Source organism: Bombus vancouverensis, chromosome 2 (assembly GCF_051014615.1).
Source record: "Bombus vancouverensis nearcticus chromosome 2, iyBomVanc1_principal, whole genome shotgun sequence".
Classification (NCBI taxonomy): Eukaryota; Metazoa; Arthropoda; class Insecta; order Hymenoptera; family Apidae; genus Bombus; species Bombus vancouverensis.
In genome coordinates, this window is record NC_134912.1 from 1,472,617 (window position 1) to 1,498,764 (window position 26,148).

General features: G+C 30.8%; 5 protein-coding genes across 14 annotated transcripts in view; 2 read left to right on the forward strand and 3 right to left on the reverse strand.

The window, feature by feature from the left end:
- The window catches only part of babo (TGF-beta receptor type-1 babo), a 79,014-nt gene extending 68,664 nt beyond the window's left edge, over positions 1–10,350 (reverse strand). For 4 of the 5 annotated variants that reach the window (XM_033346753.2, XM_033346748.2, XM_033346747.2 and 1 more), the window contains exon 1: positions 9,141–10,350. In XM_033346753.2, the coding sequence (XP_033202644.1) occupies positions 9,141–9,225 (85 nt within the window). In that variant the 5' untranslated portion in view covers positions 9,226–10,350. The remainder of the gene's footprint in view (positions 1–9,140) is intronic. The other variant, XM_033346755.2, reaches the window with a different exon arrangement.
- A 522-nt stretch (positions 10,351–10,872) lies between these two features.
- sgl (UDP-glucose 6-dehydrogenase sgl) lies at positions 10,873–17,066 on the reverse strand. 2 transcript variants are annotated; one of them, XM_076626144.1, is made up of 6 exons: positions 16,733–17,066; positions 15,068–15,550; positions 13,382–13,579; positions 12,675–13,121; positions 12,434–12,589; positions 10,873–12,364 (listed from the first exon to the last, which is right to left on the reverse strand). In XM_076626144.1, exons 2-6 carry the CDS (start codon positions 15,527–15,529, stop codon positions 12,188–12,190), a joined length of 1,440 nt encoding a protein of 479 aa, XP_076482259.1. In that variant the 5' UTR covers positions 15,530–15,550; positions 16,733–17,066; the 3' UTR covers positions 10,873–12,187. The 2 variants fall into 2 exon arrangements, with proteins under 2 accessions (XP_076482259.1, XP_033202647.1); XM_033346756.2 differs by having other exon boundaries at positions 16,738–17,064.
- A 485-nt stretch (positions 17,067–17,551) lies between these two features.
- Positions 17,552–19,524, forward strand: RpL7A (ribosomal protein L7A). The gene is made up of 6 exons (XM_033346759.2): positions 17,552–17,711; positions 18,056–18,170; positions 18,282–18,431; positions 18,528–18,748; positions 18,960–19,082; positions 19,284–19,524. Exons 1-6 carry the CDS (start codon positions 17,697–17,699, stop codon positions 19,464–19,466), a joined length of 807 nt encoding a protein of 268 aa, XP_033202650.1. The 5' UTR covers positions 17,552–17,696; the 3' UTR covers positions 19,467–19,524.
- On the reverse strand, positions 19,269–23,591 carry Vps53 (vacuolar protein sorting 53). Its single transcript, XM_033346683.2, has 13 exons — positions 23,263–23,591; positions 22,702–23,102; positions 22,490–22,610; positions 22,278–22,414; positions 21,770–22,202; positions 21,341–21,687; positions 21,117–21,269; positions 20,913–21,038; positions 20,753–20,831; positions 20,532–20,680; positions 20,298–20,463; positions 20,044–20,190; positions 19,269–19,976 (listed from the first exon to the last, which is right to left on the reverse strand). The coding sequence occupies exons 1-13, from the start codon at positions 23,347–23,349 to the stop codon at positions 19,815–19,817; spliced, it is 2,508 nt and encodes an 835-aa protein (XP_033202574.1). The 5' UTR covers positions 23,350–23,591; the 3' UTR covers positions 19,269–19,814.
- A 657-nt stretch (positions 23,592–24,248) lies between these two features.
- LOC117163938 (uncharacterized) overlaps positions 24,249–26,148 on the forward strand; it is a 56,500-nt gene continuing 54,600 nt past the window's right edge. For all 5 annotated transcript variants that reach the window (XR_013060597.1, XM_076626154.1, XM_033346684.2 and 2 more), the window contains exon 1: positions 24,249–24,476. Coding sequence is in view for 4 of the 5 variants with exons in the window: in XM_076626154.1 (XP_076482269.1) it covers positions 24,410–24,476 (67 nt within the window). In the remaining variant the exon portion in view is untranslated. The remainder of the gene's footprint in view (positions 24,477–26,148) is intronic.

Below are 26,148 nucleotides of genomic sequence, written 5' to 3' on the forward strand. Positions count from 1 at the left end.
TGTTAAGCAAATAATTAAGTAAGTAAGTAATAATTAGTAATTTACTAATAACATTAGTAAATTAATAAGTTATAGATTGTAGATTGTAGAATTTTACGTCGAATAGAAGCATCAGATAGTTTGCAAAATTTAATTTTGCTCATTATCATTCTTCTTACTATTAAACAGGAAAATTTATTAGTGTCAGTTTCTAAATTTCACTAATAATATCACTTTAATATTAATTTTAATTTAATTAATCAATTAATTTAATATTACTTTAATATACTTTAATATTGTAAAAAGGATTCAGGTAACACATAAAATTGAAAAATTGTCGAAATTTACGAAAGGCGATGTGTCTACTAATTTTCGAAGGACTGTACTATTTGAAATATCATTTTACGAGATTTGAAATTTGAATTGAATCGAGACGCAAAGACTTGACTCGAGATCTCTCTGACCAAATATAGATTTATTTCAGTGTATATATCTAACTTATACATTAATAAAATTCTTCTTCTATTCGCAGTACGTATTGTATTGTATTTTATAAAATGTTTTACACTGTACACGTTACATCGCGATAAATTTCTATTTCTCGAAATTCTTTATATTTATTTCCATCAAAATTTTTTTATCGTAACGATGCGATGCAGTAAAATTGCACTTTGGTTGAAAACTTGTAGTACTATACCATATCTGATACTACGCAAACAAATCATTAAATCAATCAATCGATCAAATATTTCTTTGAACTTAAAATAACTAAAACGAAACGTCTAAATATGACTGAAAGCGACATTTATTATGTAGGAAGCCGACAGTAGACCAAAGGAAAATAGGCGAACAGGGAAACACTGAGAGAGAACAGAGAAAAGGAATATGTCGTAATCTCGCTATAAGTTAACATTAACATCGAATACAAGGCAGGTAGCTAGCTAAGACATCGATCGAGCAATTTCTTCACGATATTCTCTATCGATTAAATACTTCCCGGAAATCATCTCTAAAGGAATTGTCAAGTGACCAATAACCCTGTAACGTGACCGTTCACTATGTAATTTATCCGATAACGCAGATTCGTGATTGGTCGCGTAGCGATCGCGCGATTTGTATTTAGACCTAATTTACTATTCAACAATACGGTTGCGTAGAATGTATTCTCGAGAGAATTTTGCATTCTATAGGCCGGATTCACGCGTGAATGTGTGTGTGTATGTGTGTGTGTATGTGTGTGCGTGTGTGTGTGTGTAATAATAATATATATATGCAAAACAAACGACTCTTTTTTACATAGTAATGTGTTACTTGATTGGAATGATGTTCGTATAATAACCAATCAGCTGATTCACGTCTTTCATCATCTTTTTTCTCTTTTCGTACATCCTTCTTTTTATACATACATATTTCTTCATCTATCTTTATACGATTACGCAATTGTCGTGGGAAATAATGAAGAATGTTTATACATTGAAACTTATTCCACGTGTACATTATAAGTAGACAGTGATAAAGATAAATCATGGCGTTTTCTGTTGATCGATGAAAGAATATAGTGACGAGTATTGTATATGTACGTAAATAAGAAAATGATCGTAAATTCAACAGATTTTCTATTGTGAAACGTTTTATTTCTATAATATAGAATTTGAAAATATACATCTTATACTTCGAAGTATTATAAATACAAAGAGGCTTGCAAATAAAGCTACAAATATGAAATATGTTTTAATATAAATCGGGAAATGGTTACTGTATTGTAATTCGTCTCTGACCGTGTTATGAAAAGTTTTAGTTTTATAATATAGGATTCGAGAATGCATTTCTTATATTTTGAGGTATTATAAATGTAATCGTCTTTCAAATTCTTATTATAAGTAATAGTTATAAAATAAATTAAATTTGATATAAGAACTTTTCCTATTTATGTATGTACATATATGCCATTGTACACTACTGCTCAAATATATGTAGGCACTTGTTTATTTTTGGTAGGATATAATTTACAAAATTAAGAATAGAAAGTCCCAGAACAATTTTATCTCGTATTCGAATTATCGAACTGTAAATATCAAAAATTTCTGAATAGTTTCGTTGTTTAGAAAGAGCTTTCATGATTCTCACTTTGTTTAATACTTAGTACATAAGATAAGAGAAGAGTCTTCCAAATCCGTAGCGAGACTGTTATGATTAATTCTAGCATTAACCACTTAATACTTTGAGGAATCGTGTATTTAATTTTAATATAGCATTAGTAATGATTTAAGTGGAAAATTTCAATTTAGTATGATATAACGTAATTTGTTGATTCCATAAAAATCTTGTTATCTTTTCAGCATTTACTAATAATAAGTATCTTAAGATCTCTTAATCATTAGTTTCCCATTAATTCATATATTTAGCAACATTCATATACATGTATTGTTAATACAAATCGACCAAAGTATCCACATATAATACTCATGAGCAGTATATATCCGTTCCTCTTATATCAAAACCATAAATATGCGATTCGATGGATTCTAAAAATTCATAAGCGAACGTAAAATAATCAAATAATTCTGGAAATCATGAGTCGAGTTTAAAGTATAACCATAATCTAAAAACAAAGGAAGAGGACATTTAGCTCTGCTTTCCTTTTTTACTGAAATAGTAGAAATTCGCACATTCATGCTATCGATCATGTATTGGCATAAAGAGTTCCATATAAAATCTTTTGTGTTTTATGATTCTAAACAAGCTAATTTTTACACGAAGAAAGTTTATATAAAATCTCAATTTTTTCCTAGTGTACAATAGAATGGTTTTTTGAACTTGTTTAGCACGAACGAAAGTCGATAATCGAGTGAATGAAAGTTATTCACAACGGATGCATCTTTGGTGAAAGTTGTGTACCAGTACCACTGAATACACAATAGCTTCACGTTCCAGATGTTTGATCAGGAAAATTTTTTAATTACTTTGAACTGCATAGCGTTAGAGATATTTAGAGCGTTATATTATTTTTCGAATGAATATATTTAATATACTTTTAATACACTTTATTCGTAAATGAAATTTCATTATATCACGTAACGCAACATAAATTAATAGTAAAAACACTTTATAATTTAACATAAAAATAAGAAAACCTTAAAAGAACGTAACTAATGTAAATAAAAATTAGAAATATAATATTAATGCAACCTATGCAAAATGAAATAGACGATAATAAGAAGAAGAACATTTTACAATAATTTGGTTTTAAAGGATGATTAAAAAGGCATTGCAGTAAATTATATGCTTATAAAACTATATCATAGAGTAAAATAAATCTTTATTCATCATATTCTTATCGTATTAGTATACTTTTAATAAAAGAGAGTATTCTAAGAAAAGAAATAAATGAGAAAATTTAATGTAAAACACAGTGAAGAATCGAAACATGTAAAAAGGGCGATATAAAATATTTGTCATAATTCAATCCATTTTGAAATAGAGTTCTATTCTACAAACGTGAAAATCTTTTGGCAGTGATCTTGTGCACAAATTTTTCCATTTAATTTATATTGTATATTGTATATTGTCAGATATAGCGAGGCAAATGAATAACTATATGTAATTTTATCGGTATTTTTTTAAAAGCTATCTACAAAAGATTGAGATTTCAATAAAAGCATTATGTAATCAACTGTATATAAAATTTTCTATTTGAAAGAACAAATATTTTCTCACGCTTTTCATCACAAATTAGTTGAAGAATAATTAGTTTTCTCAAGGATTATTTATAGAATTTGATCACCCATACTCATACATCAATAGTAATTTGTAATCAAGATTATACTAGATTATATCAGATTATAAACGAACTATCGATTTTTATAATTGCCATTTAAATTTAAAAGTGAAAACAATAATAATCAAATTTAAAAACAATTAATACGTATTAATCGTAAACAAACTAGCTATTAATCTTAATCATTGTCAGTTAAACTTAAAAACAATAATCACTGAATTTTTAAAACTGCTCAATAACTAAACTCCTTACATAAACAAACTAGTGCTCGATCTTGCGTTCTTTATTGTAAATTGAAATAATTAAATTGCACGCTTTACTTTATAATACCCAAGGCTAAATTGTAATATTGGGTTGGCAACTAAATGATTGCGGATTTTGTCATTAGATGGTAATCACTTAGTTGCCAACATCAGCATCGATGTAACATAAATACAATAGACAAACACTTTTATCAAGCTCCTGGATATTATTCACTTCTGATATTAAAAAAAAAGTTGAATGCCTATGTTACATTTACGTTACGTGAAATAAAACTTTGTAAAAATAATAAATTTTGAATTTCTAACAAATGATTGTTAACGAGTTTGCAATTTTAGCTATTCAAGAATGGACACTTGTTACAAAACATAAGAGGTGCACAATACCTCATTTTATTAATTTCAACTTACTTCATGTGATTTCTTTGTTAATACCTTAGATATCGTTTTCTATTTTAGAAATAATTTGGTGGACCAGGAACTAAGATGAGCAAGTGAGACTTGTGCTAAATGCTTCTTTCTCAATAGAATGAAGTCGATTGAAGTAAAATAAATATAAATGATAAATATGACTATTGTAAAATATGTATAAAAAGTAAAAATTAGTAAATAACTTCAAATTCATTCACTGAGCATGGGCTATAGAGTAAATTTTGTAGTTGTGACATGGCAGGGGACTGAGAATTTCACGTATGAGGTCATTTTTGGATATAAATAAATTAAATTTTTCAGAATTTCCCTTATGAAATTACAGTTATTATTTTTCTCTGTCATGTAAATATACTACTGTAAATATACTGTAAATATACTATCTAACGTTTTCAAGAGTGTTAAAAACTGACATACAAAAAAATTTCCACTTTGTAGGATCAATTAGTATGCAATTCATCCTCGAATTCTAGAATGTAGTTTAGTTAGAAATGATATTAAGTCTTTGATATCTCATAAATAGTGAACTATATATATATAGTAATTATTATAAAAATTAGTATTACAAATTCACTATTTATGAGATATCAAAGACTTAATATTATTTCTATTATATAGAATATTATATATATATATATATATATAATTAAAAGCATTGCTGATAATTTATAAAAAGATAGGAAACACGACTATGACTAAAAGAATAATAAAAAATTATATATGTATGTATGTACACATACAGTAAGGATCGGGATACCGCAAGAAAAAGAAAATAAACAAAAAAAACTTTGAAAATAATCTAATCACGATATGCTAAAGTATACATAATCAAATATACAATAGGACTGTTTCTATCGCGTGCCAATCGAAAACTGCCACTTTTTTCCGTTACGTTGACTGTATGATCGCGCAGCACCTAGCCACGATTTAACCGTAGCGTCAACTCGCACTTCAAAGATACTTTGTCTCATCGCGGTTACTAATTTCTACATACAAATGTCTGTATAAAACATAAGACATATAACAAAGATAAAGGAAACGTTAGTAACATATACAATGATGAGAGAAACTAAACACAATTTATAAAATTTTCAATATTACACAATATTACAATATTACAAATTACAACCAATGGAGTGACATAAAAATCAACATCACGCCATCTTTCGAAGGCTGACAAACCTTTTTTTACAAAGATACTGCAATACTACATAAGGTATATATGTTTACGCGCTGTTTATGTTGCTTTTGTAATGTGCGTATGATTAATATTATTAATTCAATATTATTGATATTAATAATATTTATCCTATTGAGGCTCGCCATTTCGAAATGTGCTATTTAATCGAAATAAGACAATTTTTAACGATAATATGTCCCATAATTAAATCGTCATTTCAAGATTCAGGATCATTTCACAGTCATAGTAAAGTAGGTCGTTGAACTCGTCTTAACATCGGCTACAACGGTACAAAGTAAAAAATACACAGTGTCATTTTATATGTAGTATCAATGTCAAGATGACCTTAACTTCTTCTCAAAAAAACAATTTTTTTGAAATTTCTTAGCCGATTTTATCCAAAATTTCTAGTCGATTGAAAGCTGATTAACTTTTATTCGAAACATATGACGTTACATGGTACAACCTGTAGATTCTATCAAAAATTGTACAACGCTTTAATTTCAATCAAAAATAAAACAAAAATAAAACACGTTACGCTGTAATATTCTGTAATATTCTATTATATGCAGTAAATTCAGTAAAATACAATATCAATATATAATTCTGTTATGTTAAATATAGATTTTATAACACTTTATAATACAATCTTGTTCTATTCCATAAAAACGTAATGAAAACCACAAAAAAACAAAAAAACATACATGTATAATTATACTATGTACATATAGTAAAATAAGTAAAGTTGAGTATCTACATAAAATTTTAGCATACATATTCAATACACATAGATTGTATCAGAAATACAGAGACACAACAGAATCACCACATAGACATGTATTCGCATAGATGCTAGATATTTCACCGGCAGTGTACGTAAATAAAAGTTCTGAATTTAACAAATACATGCATTAGTTTTATCTGAAAAAGTCGGAAAACATATCAGCTTGCAAAACCTCCCAATTTCAAAGTTCAAATGTCACAATTTTAAAGTATCACATTGCAAAATAAAAATTACTATTTATCAAATTGACACGGCGAATTGATACAATTATATACAATGAAAATTATCAAATAAAAATTGCAGGGTCTCTTAACTTCAAATATTACGCCGATGCGATTCAAATTATTTGCAAAGTTACCGATGAAAATATCGGAACAAAGTATCCTGAAATATATATTCTTCTGTTGCAAGAGGCAGCAATTTCTTCGAGACGAGTGTGAATGGTATCGAAGGAAGGTCAACAAGACACCGAAAGAGGCAAAAACAAAATGAGATTGATCGTAAAGTATCTTAATTAACTATCAACGAAACGTGGCGCTAAAAGGCCGTGCTCTGACTATAAGGATGTGTTTATAATAATAATAAATTCATAGCATACGTAGACTGGTAAGTCGAGGTAACACGACGAAGCAAGCAACATTGGAAAATCAATCATTTGCATACACATTGCACGCACAATTTACCCGAGTGATTACGTATCTCGCGAAGACGATTGGATTTCAAAATCACGAGATACCGCTTATCGACGTCTTCGTTATGAAAATAACTACCATGTAATAAAAGTAATTACTGTACCGCGATTTTAAAACCAAGTTTCCATCTTGGGAAAGTTTCTACATAACAAAAATAGCGAGTATTTTTTCTTCTACGTGTAATTCAAATATTTAACGATTTAACTATGAGAGACGAATTAATTTATTAATTTGTAAAGGCTTTTAGTCTTTTCAATAAATTTTTCATTTAGTTAATACATGTATATTTATCAGTGGATTCCTTAATTTTTTAGTTTGAATTAAGTTTAGTTTCAGCTGCCGTTATTTATATTGGACTTTAAGATGAAATATGTTACTGAGAATATGTGAGAACTTATACATGTGTAGGCATATAATAATTTAGATCTTTTTTACTGCCCTTTTAAAGAATTATCTACATAAAAAGTACGATTACATATGATATATGTATTATATTTACACAAATTTGGTTAAAACCAAGCATTCTTTAACTTTGTACTATCAAATAATACACTATCATATTTTTAGTGTATTGCATTGTCAATTGTGTTTTATATCTTCCACGATGAAATAGTATTTACATATCATTGCTAACATTATAACATAATAATTCTTTCGTACTTAAATTTCATTCTAATTCACTTTTACAACCTCTAATACATTACATCAAAAAATTGAATGCTACAATTCGATAGTTTACATTGTTTAAGTTATAACAATAACAAATGTTTATAAAATTATTATTTTAACATTTCGAGAAACATTGTTACAGTTTGTTCAGTTTCAATACGTCTACATTGCATTTTGTCAATATTTTCAACTATACTGATCTTTAGTTAAATTATATCGTACTACACATGACATAGTATTATTTCTGTTTATATTCTAATTTGTCATTTAAATAACTAATTTATCGGTTCGACTATCTGATTCAGATTGAAAAAAATATTTTTTCAAAGACATAAAAATGATCTAACAATTACAAATAATGAATGTAAAAATCAAGGTACAGTGTGTATCTAACATAACAAGCAATATTATTTATAGAATGACTGTGAATATTATTCAGATTTTCTTTGTGCATTTACGTAAACATATATAGAATACATTATACCTGAGGCCTGAATGAAATAGGTTAGTAAAAATTTTATAACAGAACACTACTTTATAGTGGCAAAAAAGGAGTTACCACATAAATTGTGCGTGAAACAGGGAGTTTATATTCATACAGTTTGTGCCGATGAAACATATACCCTTCCGCATACTCGACAAGCCTCGGTACAACAAGATTAATTCGGCCCTTCTGTATTCGCGCATGATGCCGCGTTGCTTACGGCTTACGCAACGTTACGTAGTCCGGAAAGTAAAAAAAAAAGAAGAAAAAAGGGGAAGAGCAGGAAGAACGGTCGGGCAAAAGTCGGAAAGAAGAGAAGAATGAGAAACAGGTAGAAACGGATGCACGAATGAAATTAGGGAGGAAAAGATCGACTCGAGAAAGGATCATACAATACATATACTACGTATATACAATGACTAGAAAAAGTATCGGAACATGCCTTTATATTCAAACGAAGCCTTTTTTTAGTTCTACAGTTTTTCGTTAAATGTTTGTTCATCAAAAAGTTGTCAAATGACAAACTGATTTTACTCCACTTTTTGCCAGCTTCACCATCTCATTATCTAATTTCATGATTAACTTTCAATTCTCGAGAAACAAATGTCTTATTTCAACAAATTTATTTATCGAGTATGGTATAAGCTATAAACAGTAGCAAATTTTAAAAATACTATCTGTAACATCATCATCATTTTTCTGTATATTTAAATTTGCGGAATGATTTATATGATACGAAAACTAATATATCTGGACCTAAGTAATTAGTATGTATATGCTGTAGTAGTTTTTGTAACCACCGTAAAAGAAAGAAGCAACGAGAAATAGAAAGACAGAACGAATGAGAGAGAAACTAAACTGACGGGCAATGGAAGCATTACATACCGTCCACAATGCATGACGTGTGGAATAAACAGAGGAGCGCCAGAGCGAGAAAGCTCGCTATGCCGCCGTCGCACGCGCCTCTCATCTTCCCTCGAGTTTTCCTTGTGATCGTTGGTAGTGGAGGTGGTGGTGGTTGTGGTGGTGATGATGGTGATGGTGATGGTAGTGGTGATGGTGATAGTGATAGCGATAGCGATAGTGATAGTGACAGTGATAGTGATAGTGGTGGTGGCGGTTGTCGTCGTCGTCGTCGTCGTCGTCGTCGTCGTCGTCGTTGTCGTCCTCGTCGTCGTCGTCGTCGTTGTTGTCCTCGTTGTTGTTCTCGTCGTCCACGGCCTCGCTATCCTCTCGCGAAAAAACAAATTTTCGCGAAAGCAGCCGCAGCTCAATGGCGACGACAGCAAACGGCGACACGAGGATCGCGATCGACGTAGCCACGGCGGTATCTTGATACCCAGAATATCATCTTCTTGTCGACGTGGGGCTAAGGCCAAGTTCCCCGTCGACGGAACACTTGTCACCGTTGATCGCCTCTCGCTCTCATACGAGCACACACGCGTACACAAACTGAATGCACAGTGGTTCTTCGTTACTCGGCTCTCGTGTTATTTTTCCTTCGTTCTTCCTCACGTCTCACTCTCATCTCGTAACTCGTGGTGTTCGCGCTAACAAGGTCCCTCCTTTTTTTTTCTTAACCTCTCCCACACTCTCTCTCTCTCTCTTGTGTTTTTCGTTCACCGCGCCGATGATCGAACACCAACTCCACACACTTTACACCGCGAACAATTGACAATAAAACGAAAGGTTACTTTTTTTTCGTAATGTGTTCAAGCGCTTCACGCCAAGAACCTCGTTGCCTCTCATCGTCTACATCGCGCAAGGCAAGCCGCCATTTTCCTACTGTACTGATAGGCCCGGCCTATTATCCCTGTTGGCCAACAGAGAGAGAGAAGCTTGCACCGACAAAGAAAAAACCAACAACGAACGTAATGATTCACTGACAATTCGATGAATGGTTCGATCTCGCGCGAATCACGCGACACCAACTCTTTGACATCATCGTCCGGCTTGTAAACGTAACCTCCAGACAACTGTCACGCGGACCACTTACGAATTTTCACGGCGAGACTGAGACACACAACGACTCGTGCTGTTGCTACTGCTTACTGCTGCCGCTACTGCTGCTGCCTCTGCTTCTGCAACCAGTAGTTCGTTCAGCGGCGCCATCGCTCTTCCAAATCAGGGCCGTAAATATCAATATCGACATCACCGCGAATTTCAAGGATTTTTGTTAATTACTCATATCACTTCATTCGGAATTTCGTATATCGATTACGGAATTAATTTCATGATAAATTATCAATTTGCAAAAAATTGACAAGTTTAATGATATAATTCCTTCAACGATATTCAAGTTATTATATTTATACTCAATAATTTTATGTAGCAATAACACTTTGAAACCTATATATTTCTTACATAAAAATTGAATATGTGTATATATATAATGATGATACTAGTAATAATTTTTGCATTAAAGAAAAATTTTTTCTTATTTTTTGCAAATTAAAGTTTTCTTTTAATTGTCCTTCGTTTCAGGGAGCAGAATGCTGAAATATTTGTTTGAAAATAGTATACACTATTTCGCTTAAGGGATGTTAATGGAATATATATGTATGTATATACTAAGTGTATTAATGTATTAACGTAAACAATCAATAAGGACACTGAATTAGAAAACTTTCTGTTAACATTTATTTATAAATCTCGTGTATATAACCACAAAAGTAAATTATGTTGCTTGGAATAAATCAATATTAAATTATTTGTTTATACCACTTTCCTGTAATTACATACAATGGAAATAGTTCTTGTAAAATTATCATGAATATTTTAACTTGCTAATCTTCTAAGACTGTTTTTTATAAATGGTATTACATATTATACATTATACAAAACATTTTGATATCAAACATATATCAAACATATTTGACATATAATATAATATACCAAATATAACATTGATATTATTGCTTACTTTTTTCATTCCTTCCTAATGTTACTACCACAAAAGAATGTAATATTTTGAAACTAATATTTTCTCTACAATAAAGCAGAAAACAACTTTCATAACAATTTCATTACAACATTAAAAGTAGTAGTACCATTAAGAACGAATTATTTACACTTGTAGAAATATCTAATAAGAGCGTAATATTTAAAATTAAATGGAAAACTATAGGAAAAGTTTTCCAAAAATGCAATAAATGAATATGGAAGTATGAAAAAATAGAATTACAATAATTCTCCACATAATAGAAAATACTAATACATCTTTTTAAGTTAAAATATTGGTAAGTATTGTACTGTATCCTATAATGTCGTAGTGTATCGCAATAAGTAATGTAATTAGTATCAAAAACTTCATACATCCGTGCTCGCTCGCGCAGTATTTGTTTTATATGCGTAACATATATTGCACAAAAAGTAAAGGAATATTCTTTGTTTGTTTCTTTTAAAATAGGATCTTTCGCTATAGATCGTGTAAATGCCCACTTGTAAAAAGAATAAAGCTACAATATTTACCATCATAATTATAATAATTGCAGATATCTACATATCAAATTATGTAAAAAGTATATATAAATGTTTGATACAACTGACGTTGTTCACTACTACAAACAGTTACAATAAGTGATATATATTAGGTACATACTTGTTCTCAAAAAGGCGCATTTGCTTCCAACATTTATAATCTTAAATCTAAGCTCCATCAAAAATGCTCGATCTTTCAAAATTTTGTGAATCTACATTTTTTGTAAATTTGAAAAAATTATAAGCTAATTTACTATTTCACAGAATCTGTAAAAAAGGAAAATACTTTAAGTGAAAGCAAATACTACTTTCTATGTCAAGATTATTCCGTGGAGGGTATAAAATCTAGCACATTTCGGAATTTACAAGATTCTAAACCCATTCGCGTGATAATTAAAATATTTATGAAATCAAATAAATTCGGTCTCATATGACAACCTGCGTATATTTATTTATATTTGAGGTTGACTTCCCCATGCCCTTGAAAGTACGGTCCTCGTAATCCTTTTGCCAATAGTCTGTACGATAAAACCTATCTTTTGTAACCTATCGTGATCCAAAATTTTTCTTCCATCAAAAATATATGCAGGTTTCATCATGTTAATATAAATTCGTTTGTAATCCAGTTCCTAAAACAAATAATAAATCATAAGATAATCGTAAAACTATTTTTTAAAATAATTACAATTGTTACTTACTACAAACTCATCCCATTCGGTACAAAGTACTATAGCGTGTGTATCTTTCGTAACACTATAAGCGTCTTTGTAAATACTGATCCTGCTTTTTACGTATTCTGGATCATTAGTTACACTCGGATGTGTCAAATCCTCGATAATTTGACTCTCCTCGACCTTTATAAGAGAAAAAAGATACAAAACGCTTAGTAATTAATCAAATGTACATATTACAGATTACATTCTCATCAATGAGAATTACCTTGGGATCATATATATGAAGCATAGCACCCTCATCGAGTAGGGTCTTAGCAACGTGAATGGCCGGTGACTCACGCGTGTCACCAGTATTTTTCTTGAAGGCAAAGCCTAGCATAGAAATACTTTTGTCCGTGACGGTATTGAATAGAGACTCGATTACTTTCGCGGAGAACCTAGATTTCTGGTATTCATTCATGTCTATGACTTGTTGCCAATAGGCCGCCACCTCCGGTAAGTTTAGACATTCGCAGATATACACCAAATTAAGAATATCCTTTTGAAAGCACGAACCACCAAATCCGACCGATGCGTGAAGGAACTTCGATCCTATTCGAGAGTCAAGGCCAACAGCCCGTGCCACCTCAGACACGTCCGCGCCAGTCGCTTCACATACCGCCGATAAGGAATTTATGCTTGATATGCGTTGCGCCAGAAAGGCATTGGCGGCCTAAAATCACAATTAATTCAAATAATTACATAATGATTTTACGTATAAGCTCGACTACGTGCCGTAGCAACATGATATTTCAAATGTAAAACATGACGACGCAGCGTTGTCATTTATTTGATAAATAATATTGCCTTTCCGTCTTTAATATTATCAATGTATACATTGCGTTGAAATTAGTTAATTTCGTTAATTAGCATTTCGCAAACAGCAACGATATCGTTTCGCCAATAAACCAATGTTTTATTTCCTGCTTTTACCAGCTTAGATAACTCCGAACTCCAAGTGTTCGTAGTTAAAATATTCTTCCTTGGAATCCAATGCTCGTAAACTTTGCATAATTCCTCGATGGCCGCCTGCCCTTCCGGTGAGTCCTCACCTCCGATCAAAACGCGATCTGCATTCACTAAATCCTCAATTGCGGTACCCTCCGCTAAGAACTCCGGGTTTGATAAGATCTGAAGAAGAGATTACGTCTTTCCTATTACTCTCGTCTTGCACGATTGCGATGAAACTAAGAACACGTGACAAATAATAGAAAGGCTGATTAGCTGAGAAAGAAAAAAGGTCATGAACGATACGTGGCGAATGAAAAGCAGTTCGAATAGAAATTCTTGTACACTTGAGCAGATTCGAACTCATCAAGTATTAAATCAGGTAATTCCAAAGCCCGGCAGTTAATATGTATATTGATCATAGACGTAAGCAAGAATCAGGAATATTATTCGTTGCATATCATCGAACGATTATTTCAAAATATTGTTGAAATCATAGATTGAACAGCTGTGGAATTAAATATTTATATAAGGTCGTACACAGCTGACAATTATCGATAGAGACATATCGAGGTTCTACATTTGAAAGATACATTATTCGGAATAATTAAAGAATCAGTTATTTGACTTTCTCGTTTGCAATAATATTTGCTTTTAATCGTGACTCAATTTCGAAATTTATCTCTTATTATGTTTCTGAAATTTTAAACTAGCAAGTATATTTTAAGTATTTTAAAAGATATTTAAATTGCATTAGCATAGCCCATAAACAGAAAGGAAAAGAGATTAATCCACATGCACTAAAAGTTGTATCTGGCGAGCGGCGAGCCTAAAAATAGCTTCAAAGGATACAGTAAAATACTCTATTACAGGCAACAAGCGACTGTTCTAAACTTCCTTTGCCCTTGTTTTACTTCGATTCTCAATCCAATAAACTACATATCTATCTGTTCAATCTTGGCTTCTGAGTACTTTTACACAAAGGAGTACAGGAAGCCAGCCACGTGGCATTCGGCCCATTACTCTCTAGATTCTACACGACTTTAAAATCTAGAGAGAGAGCAACGAAAGGGAAACATAGAAGTTCCAAAAAAAGGATTTATACTTCGATCAAAGTAATTAGCATTTTACAACTGCCTTGCACGATAATTAACCAACTAACAATATTCTGCTGAATTTGCAAGTCGTATGTTATGAATTTCTCTTTTATAATTTCACGGTCTTAAGATATAGGACAATAAGACTATTTGTAATTTATGGAATTGATAAAATCTCGTTTGATTTATCACCGAAATTGTTAGGGTTATACAAGGGAATGTATTAATAATTTGCAACTCATGCAGATGTTTATATAAGAAAATATATAAAATATTTGAAATAAAGTATTCATTATAATATTTGAAGGACGAAAGAAATCTCTATTTAGATTCCACCTTTTTAAATGCTTAAAGATATAAATTTGCATCAAGATCCCCAATTTACTTAGGACTTGTAAAATTTCATTAATATTAGTCTCATTAAGTAAAAGAGTCTAGAACGCGAAATTAAACCATTTTTTACTTCACCTCAGCTTTTCTTACATAAAATTATCTATTACGCAGTAAAAACATTCGATCAAGATTTCACCGACATGGTTGATGCAGTCGTAAATTTCCGTAACAGAAATGTTACCTGATACGATACTCCTGGTTTATGGTTGGCACGCAAAATATTCATGATACTCTCCGCTGCTCTGACTGGGACTGTGCTCTTCTCCACAACGATTTTGTCCCCGGTCGCAATTTCCGCGATCATTCTGGCTGCGTTCTCGACGTACTTCAAATCGGCTGCCCTTCCTTTCCCATTGCCAAATGTTTTTGTCGGCGTGTTGACCGAGATAAAAATTAAATCAGCCTCCTGGATCGCGGTCTCGATGTCCGTAGAAAAGAATAAATTTTTGCCGCGACATTTACGCACAACCTCATCGAGACCTGGTTCATAGATCGGAAGCTTTTCTGAGTTCCATTGTGCAATTCTTTCTTTACTCTTGTCCACTACAGTCACCTGAATCTCTGGGCACTTCAAGGCTATCACGCTACACGTCGGTCCACCTACATATCCGGCACCGATACCGCAAATCTTTCTGATAGTCATATCGATCGATTTATATCGTACCTATCAATCATTTAACTATTACTAGTTATCTTCTTCGAAGAAAAATAATGTGTATAGTATAAAATAATATATATATATATATATATATAGTATATAATAATATAATAGTATATATAATATATAATAATAATATGGATTAATATATATATATATATATTGCAATGATCATTAACTATGGCAACATTGCACATATCTTTATTTCTAATGAAGCAATTTTCTATCAGATTCTGCATTTTACTTTTACAGTACCAAATTTTGGAAGTCATATGAGAGTAGTATATACTACTAACTGATACGAAATTTAATACTAATCAATTATGTAATAAGTATATGCTATAATAAAAACAATGATATGCAAATACTTTTTGTGATCACTTAAGTGTATTTACGTTTCATAGATTCATAAAGTTTTTAGGGAATGATATCAAATTTTTATTTCGTAATGTTTATTTCATATGTATATTTACTGGAAAAATTATAGTTATTTAATGCTAACTGACACTAAGAATTATAGCTGCAATATACTGTATTTACAATTACAACAGTAATTTATTATCAGCAAACATTTTTGCACCGACATTTGCAGACACCGAGATCTTCTAAATTGAGAAGTATGTTGATAATATTAATCTATAGTTAAATAAATCGAAATCAACCGAGATGTTTTTTCCGCGACATTCTTCTCTTATTAAACTGAAAATTGAAAGATTCTGTCGGAATATATATATATATATAAAATGTTATATTATATATATATATATATATATATATGTTCCGTTGATATTTACTGAAACGTAAATTTGATTGTTGTACGAGTTACAAAATTTGTATCATAATATAACAAAAAAAAATAATTTTAACATTTGCTTTTTTCACAGACTATCCTCAACGGTAATTTAGGTACACATATTCATATTTTCACCGATTCAAGTAAAGTATGCTTTTCAATGAAAAATGTTGCGTACTGCTATAATTTAATTTGGATTTGATAGAATTAACATTAAAGATGTATTTAACATGTTTTTGTCAGTAATCGCGAGCGGAATTCTGCATGACAACTTCAGCATGCGATGCAAGTAGTGACCATAAAATCTACTGCTAGCTTTAAACAGATAGAATAGAAATCTTCAGTAATAACGTTTAAGATAATATAAAACAGTTATACTTAATGTATATACTAACATTACCTGTAATGGTCCAAAAAGTACACCCAAATAGAAAATGTGAAATTTCTCAGAATCGACAGCGGGAGGGAAGGAAATGTCACGATAAGTCGGAAACTAACACTAATCATCCAGGTTACGTACTGTCACGAACACACTAATAAACGAAAGTTTTTCGAATACCAAGTATCAGCTTTCATGACAGGTGAGTTTCTTAGACGGATTGTCGGGACATTATGAACTTAACACATCATAGCCGCTACGCGTCTTCCTTCAGAAAATAGTCCAGAGTGGAGGCGCCAAGATCGCACGCGCGAACCGTCGTCGCCGTCGTTGCCACATTTTCGTCCCTAGTGACTTCGCGGATGTGTCCTTTGAACAGTTTTAATTTGTTACCGCATCTTTCAGATATATAAACATATTTTGGAAAGAAAGCTTGTTCTCAAACTATATCTTAGGCGTAACGTTAATTGTTACGATTATGTTTCGTTGATATAATACGTTCTAAATCAATATACATATAATTTCCGTGCTTTATATACATAGAATCTTGATGTATTCATATCCATAAATCTTACAATTATTCATCTCACATTTTCTATTTTTCTATTTGTATCTTTTCTGTTTGTAAATTTATAAATTTTCTATTTATACGTATATTTTCACGAAAGAAATAAGAATTATGAATTTATTTCATCTTTTTTCTTTTTTCAAATTTAAAAAGATAATTAAGATTATTGTTAAAAATATATTGCAATAAGTGGTTTGAAGAAATAGAAACAATCATTGTGTTTCTTTTCATGAAGCAAGTAATTACATTAAAATTTTAATTGTCAAGTGGCGCTGTTGCATGCTTGTGGTGGCGCTGCTCCATGAACCTTTCTTTACGTTCTTGGCAGTCATACTTCGCGTTGTTCTAAGTAAAGTAGAAACTTTTATATCCATTGTAATATAAAAGATCCGTTAGGTTTTGTGTTAAAACGATGGTTCAGAAGAAGGTAAATTTACTAAATTGCTAAATAAGATTAATATTTCTAACAATAATTAGTTACTGTTATGAATTATAGTGGTTCGGTCTCAGCATGTTTTGGACATATGATATTATAAATATATTTCTTTTATATAGATTTGTTTATCATATTTTATAAGCTATTGGAAATGATATTATTTATTATTGTAGGAGTATATAAATTTTTGGCATCTGCAAAAGTTATAATGTTTTAGTTTTTATAAGATTAACTGCAACATTTTGCATGTACGCATGATTTTGAACAATGATAATGAATGCATAATAATATTTATGATATAAATGATATTAATATATGCATTTACAAAAATTTAGCCCAAGAAGAAAGTAGGAAAGAAGGTGGCTGCTGCACCTTTGGCAGTCAAGAAGGTTGAACCCAAAAAACAAACCAATCCTCTGTTTGAAAAACGTACACGTAACTTTGGTATTGGTAAGTTGGACACATAACTTTAGATACACAAATTAATTATAATATATTATCATTAAATAACATACAATATAACATACATGACAACAAAATAATAAACAATCTATTATTTAGGACAGGATATTCAACCTGCTCGTGATCTTAGTCGCTTTGTGAAATGGCCCAAGTATATTCGTATTCAGCGACAGAGAGCTGTATTGCAAAAAAGATTAAAAGTACCACCACCAATTAATCAATTTACACAGACATTGGATAAACAAACAGGTATATTTATTTTATATTTGTTACATGCTAAAAAATAAAACAGTTAGGAAAATTTAACAATTCATAGAGATCTATCATTAACCTTTCATGTTACAGCAACACAATTATTCAAAATGTTGGAAAAATATAGACCTGAGTCAGCTCTTATGAAAAAATTGAAGCTGAAAGAGAAAGCTGAACAAAAAGTTCTAAAGAAAGAAGATCCATCAGTAAAGAAACCTAATGTGTTACGCAGTGGAACAAATACAGTCACTACACTCGTAGAACAGAAGAAAGCTCAGCTTGTGGTAATTGCCCATGATGTGGACCCAATTGAGGTATACTTCCTTGTCTCTTAAAATACTATGCAAAGTATATTTAATTGTTCTATCACAATGATGTTAGAATTTCTTCACCTGAGAATAAATTCATATAATCAATCTTTTTCAAAGGATGAAATGTGACTCTGAGTAATATATAGTTGTAGTCATAAACTATACATGATTACAATATTATTCTCTTTTATAGATATATTATTTTTTATCACAGGTTGTTCTATTTTTACCAGCCCTCTGTCGTAAAATGGGTGTACCTTATTGTATTGTGAAAGGTAAATCGCGATTGGGACTCCTTGTTAGGCGTAAAACCTGTACTGCACTAGCTTTGGTCCAGGTAAGGGTTTTCATCAAAGCCAACTATTCTTACATAACATATAATTAATAATTTATAGTATGATGAATTTAAATAGAGCCAATCCAATGATAATGTTAATGATATAACTAAACAATATGTTATACTGATATAATTGTATTAGTACTAAATATTATAATTTTAATGTACTTTATTTTCGGTAACACATTATTTTTATTTCAGGTTGATTCCGGCGATAGAGCCAACTTCTCGAAATTGGTTGAAGCTATTAAGACAAACTTCAATGATAGATATGATGAAATCCGACGTCACTGGGGTGGTGGTCTCCTAGGCAGTAAATCTGCCGCTAGAATAGCTAAGTTAGAGAAAGCTAAAGCGAAGGAACTTGCACAAAAGCAGGGTTAACACCTACCTGCTTACTGAATGTTGTTTATTAAGTACAACAATAAAATACAAAACCAAAGCTTCTGTTGTTCTATATAACACACAAGTCCTTTGATTAAGACGAAAAATTTGGAATCAAAATTATTAATTTAGGAAGATTAAATTTCATTATATAAAAACAATTTTTACTTTATTGAAACAAAGTGAAAGAATTATGCAAATTTAGTAATTATATAGTTACAATCATATTTAATTTATATATGTACATTAAAATATAATATAATTATATATATTATATTTTATATATAATATATATATATTATATATATTATAATTATATATATATATATAAGTTTTACTATGAAACATTCATATTCTTTTTTTGATTAATTTTTCCAATCTTTTTATTCGCCCGGCTTCATGTTCTGGGCTATCTTGAATGATGTGACTCCTAGTGTCATGTGAAATATCTGTATTCTCAGGTTGCTTGAACTGTTCTAGTAATAGAACTTGTTCTGTCTTTTTCAAGCCCTACGAATTATTGAGATTTTAATATGACTGTTAAGTATTCTAAATGTTTATAAAAAGATTAGTTTACCTTCATATCCAAAATTTTTTGAAATTCTGGCGCTTGCAAATCTGGTAGACGTATTCTGCATTGTTTTACAAACTCTTTTGGAGATTCTATTGGTGACATCACAATTTTGAGTATCATTTCCGCACTTGCCATGCCTTTTACTACTACCTGTTTATAGTGAAATATATGTTTTGATACAAATCAATATATCAAATTAATATACAAATTAATGTGCTGATTAATTTATAAAAAGTTAATATATCAGACGAAATTACTTTAGTATATGTCGCTGGTGCTTTCCTTTGAACTTGATATCCTGTTGATGGGAGGTCCAAAAGAGCAGTTTTCAACATATGTACATCTAATAGTAATTGTTCAGCGCCCACAGTATTTAAAGGTTTGCACTTATACAATTGCTGTACTAATTTTACTATAAAAGAACTGCAAAGAAATACATTTTTCATTAACTTCCTTAGTAAAACAAATTCACTTTTTGTTTCAGTTTTTACCTGGCAAACTTGACACAGAGTTGAGTAAAATACTTTCTGCACGAAGATAACTTATCTCTGATAGTAGGTATTGTTTGTCGAAGGTGTGCCACAATAGTATTAACATAATTACTTTGGTCACCAACAACCTCTATGGCACTCCATTGAACCTAAAAAATATTTGCATATCAATAACGGTGAACAAAATCATACATATAACAAATATGAAACTGAATAAGTACCTTCGTCATTGCAGTTAATGCAGATTCACATGCAGACTCTAAATCTTGAACAAGTAGTTGTATACAATTCGATATAACACTGGAAAAGTTGTTATGAATAATATTAAAAAAATTAACTAAATATCGATAACCCGAAAAAGATATGTAAATAAGTATATACTTATGAAAAATATCTTGCTCCTGAGATAGATTAATCTTTTCTGAATAACATCTATCTGTTTTTTCTCTTAATTTTTCTTCCAGTTGTTGTGTTGTTTCTAAGCAATATTCGGCCGTTGTTAGTATACTGAAAAATAACTTTGTGCAATTAACTTTTTTATAAATATTATGTTAATTAAAATGCCACCAATTAGCAAATTTTTACCAGCATATACGCGATTGCTCTTCTTTACTAAATCTTGTGCTTTCACCTTCCTTTAGAAAACTTTGAAAATTTTGTATAAAACCCGATGTTGATAAGTCTCGAAAATCACGTATACTACTCATACTGGTACCAATCCCTGTACCACCTCCGATTCTGAAATAAATTTTAATTATAAAAGGTCATAAATTTAATTAATTCAAATAAAAAGCGTGTACTCTACTTACTTAGGTAAATTATTTTGTAATATTTTAAGAGCATATTCTCGCAAATATTTTTGAAAAGTTTCAGCTAAACTCAACATAATCGAGCCAGTACTAAGTTGTGTACATTGCAACATGCACTTTTTATAAAATACAAACAGATCTGCACAAGAGGATAACACACTACTAGGACCTTCAATACCATCAAAATCTTTTGCACCAGGTGGTTGTGTTTTAGAATCTGATATAAATTTATCCATTAGATCTGCCAGATTACGATCCAGACTTTCTATATAGATGTTTAAGTATGGTTCAAAACATTTTCCTATAAGATTTGAAAATGGTGATGGTTTTGGCTTTTCGTTTTGTACCTGTTATATAATACAGTCGTTAGTATAAATGTTTAGTATAAATCTTAAGTAGAAGACAATTTTATACAAAATTCTTAAAAACCTGGTCATTTTGTTCAAACGGATTTCCTGGAACTTTATTATCAGTCGTGTCTGCAGTAGTAATCCTTTTATTTGTTATATCCACATTTTCCAAAGTAATACCACTAAATCTTTTTGTTAATAATGATTCAAAATTACTTGTTCTTTGAATTGCATAAAGTAATAGTTTTACATCTATTTCAGAACGTCTTTTATGCATTAACTTTGTAAGATCTTCTCTTGTAACATGACAAAATTGCACAGCAATTCGTTCAGAGATCTCCCAATCTTGCGGGAAAATTGTACCAAATTTTGACTCAAAATCAAGTAAATGCTTTTTTATCCATGCATAGCGCCGATCTATTTTATCTAACCATGCAAAATCTTGATTTTCATCAAAGAGATGTGCATATTCTTGTAATTGAATACCCACAAACCAAGTAAGTAGATCTTTCCTTGTAAAAAAGAATTAGTCATTACATTTGTGTTAAAACTATTTGAGTAACTAATCTTCTAATAAACATACTTACTTAACTTTAGGGTCCAATACGGATAACACTAAACAACCTTCTGTTAACTGACTAAAATATTTTGGATTTTGACCAGAAAATGCTTGTTTAAAATCTGCTGTAATTTGTTGAGCCAGTTCAATATGTATTTGACGTACCTTTATTTCAAAATGTTAATAAACATTATATATATATTTTACTATTACTGCCATAAAAATTCATATATTACATACTTCATCAGACAATTGTTTCACTTGAGGTATATCCATATAACTACTAAAATGTTGCATCACCTCCATCACTGCTTGCAATGGTAAAACAATTTCACCATATTGTTTCTTTTGCGTTAATACTCTAAAGCAACAAGTAAATAACATTATAAAGTAATAATCACTAAATTACATGTGTTAACTATACTTTTTTTTAAGAAATTATTGTACATTACTTTAAAGTATCTACACCCTCTACGAGCATATGTAAATGATTTAAAGCTGTTATCGAGGCAGTGAGATTTCTTTTAGCAAAGTCCAGTTGTTTAATATCTCTTGTTATTTCCTTAACAACTTCTTCAGATTGTTCTGCTTTATCTTTGATATCTTTGATATGCACAAATAATTTTTTTATTACTTTCTGCGCATCTTCTAATGCTGCTTTTCCATCTTGACCTACATTTGTTTGTCCACGTACTACCGAACGAATTTCCTTGTCTATGTTACATATTTTTAATTCCATGTTATTTACTACATCGTCTATATTCGATAGAGATTGTTCGGTTGGGAATAATGAATTTATATAATCTACTACATTAAAGTTTGGTTGATCCAACGGATCTGTACTAGGTAAAACCTAAAAATTAAAAAATAACGTACTTAATATAAATTCATATAGATCACTAAAACAAAAAAAGAAAAAATAAATCGTAATACTTAACAAGATAAGAAAACGTTAACTGCTCATTTAGGATAGGAGTCAGTGTATATTTTGACAGTTATATGGTCAATCTAACCTGTTCGATCACATTCTGTACATTAGGTGGAAAGGTGTAAATAGTTGAATGTAAATCTTCTAATTCATCTTCCTCATGTCCTTCCATTTCTGTTTATGCTTCAATCTCAACTATACAACTCATACGTATTTCATTTTAAACGTATTTGTATGAGCATATGACAAGAAGATATATAAAATGTTTATACGAATACTTCAAACCCACAATATACAAGAGTAGAAAGGAATGAATTTTATACTATAAATGTCGCTCATTTGAATATTATTTTTACGCCTCGCAATACAACAGTTAATTATTTTTGTCATAAGTTCAAACAGTAAGGAGCCATCTAATGAATTTTGCATATATGTATAAATTAACATTAACAGATTATTTTATGACATTTATCATTTATATTTAATGTATTATAACTTGTTGTAATAGCTTAGTATCTAAAAAAGTTAGAAATAATTAATATTTTTATCGCTATAAAAGTAAATATTCAATAAAAGAACACATTGAAATAAAAAAATGGCACTATTTAGGTGGTTTTCACAATATTTTTATTTATCTGTTAACACTTATTTCATTCCTAACATTTAAAAATTTGTACAGAATAATAAAATATTGATATTATGAATATTATATTCATACATATATGTATATACAAATTTATCTTTTTCTGTTTCTTTTAATCGAATCTTTCAATTATAAATATACTATAAAAAATTATTAGGAAATATATACAAGTTATGTAGCATATTACTGCAAGTAATAATATTCTTTTCGCGATATTAATTCATCTCTTTGTCGTAGCAACTGTGTTAATTAAAATTGACGGCTCCACCTTATCATGAAGGTACCAAAGCGTTATTCATTTCGGTTTACACTTTGCATCGTTTATTTCATGGCTGACCCATTAGCAAATCCAACGCCGAAGATCGCTCGATAAGCGAAAAGGCAGCGAGTCTCCGCTCTATGTTTTATATTCTATGGGAGTTGGTGAAACGATCGAAAAGCTTGGTCAGTTGTAGCGCCGACTCAGCTCGAAGTTGTGTAGTTTAAAGGCACATCACTGTACAAAATAGACGCACGTTTTTTCCGTATTAAGTAACGTAGAGAGCAGTAAGATTTTGCGTAGAGACAACGCGAGAAAATTCATACGAGGATGCCACGCATTCAGTCAGCATACTGGGGGAAATTCGTATTCGTATATATTTTACAATTATTTTCATGTAAGTTGTACGCAATCGTGAACACCCACCCGGCCAGTTCATTCTGTTCTTGATAGTGAAAATTACCGATTGTTTTTCTATCGAAATTTTCAGTGTTATACAATGTTTCAAACTGAAAAGGAACTCAATCATCGAAATCAAGTTTCCTATTCTGAGAAATTTGCCCGATCGTTTTCGTTCTAAAACGTCTTATACGAAACATTCTAAGTCTTTTCAGAATTTGAATGAGAAAGTCATCTGTACTAGTGTTTCATTGACAGTATAAGAAAAACAAATAATCTAGTGAAATAAATGTACATCGATATACGTGACTTCATTTATGTAAAATATTATATATTTCGAATTTAGTCTAGACAATACGAATGTATTATCAGTGATTATGAGTGAAAAGATAACCAGGAACAAGTTTAACTACTTATACGTCTAATAAATTTGGCTAAAAAGAACTTATTGTTAATTAATGAGAAATATTATTAGTTAGAGATTCTACCGAATTACGAAGTGTATAGATGTGTTTACATTCTTCGCGGTTTTTTTTTAAACTTTTCGTCATATATGTAACGTGTCACACGTATTAAATATTTTTCTTCAATTATTTAAATTATTATAACATTTCCTAAAATTCATTACGGCAGTTTACAAATGGAATTCGCTTGACATTTGTCTACTCTTCCAATTATGGGAAGACAGAAGCAGGATACAACAAGGAATCAAAAATGGCTCAGCATATGTTCAATCTCATTCAATCATTTCAACCAATAACAAAATGGCTATACTTATATCAAATTTTTTATTTACCTTAATATATTATAGATATATTTACCACTTTTTCGCCTCAAAAATAATAATTACAGAAGTAAAATAATTATGATCTTATATTATTATCAGGAAATATTGTTCAAATCTATCGTATTGCTTTTTGCAGATTTATGATAATTCTCGTAAATTATCACTGAAAACTAGAATTAAAATTAAAATACGTGACGAACCATTGAACGGATTCTCGTTTCTGCCATTTGCTCGCTTTTTCTTCCCTTTCGTTTCACGGTACACACAGAGGCGTTCCGGAAGGACTCTCGAGCTGCGAACTGCGAACGTTGTTCGGAAAAATTGATTTAAATCTGAAACGTGCGCGATCTAGGCGATTCGTATATACCATAAAACAATTCTATTTTCGACGATTATTCATTGTTATATGCTGATTTCGAAATGTCTTAAAAATACCCGGAATAGCCTGCGCGCGTGTTAGTAACACGCGCTTTCAGTGATCGATACAGTAACACCTCCCAGCAACAGGGTACTGCCACAAGTAGTTATAGTCGACCGAAACCTCTCCATCCTTCCTTACGGTTACATTAAACCTTGCGTATTTTCCGCGATGTCTCCTTTTTCACCTATCTATTCTTTAAAAATTTCTCCTTGGCTAACCCATTAGCATAATCTTGATCATTTATATGAAGTTCTAGACAAGTGACAATTGGATGAACGGAACGAAAAATTGACACGAATACGTTGGATCTACTTCTACAACGACCTAGATTTCACGAAGGAACTCGCTCGCATTAACAGACACTTGCCTTCCGGCACGCTAAATTGTATCGATTATCCAGTTATTAATTGTTGCCCGATGATGTAGCTCGGGATAATTGTTACTCGACACATTAATAGCGAA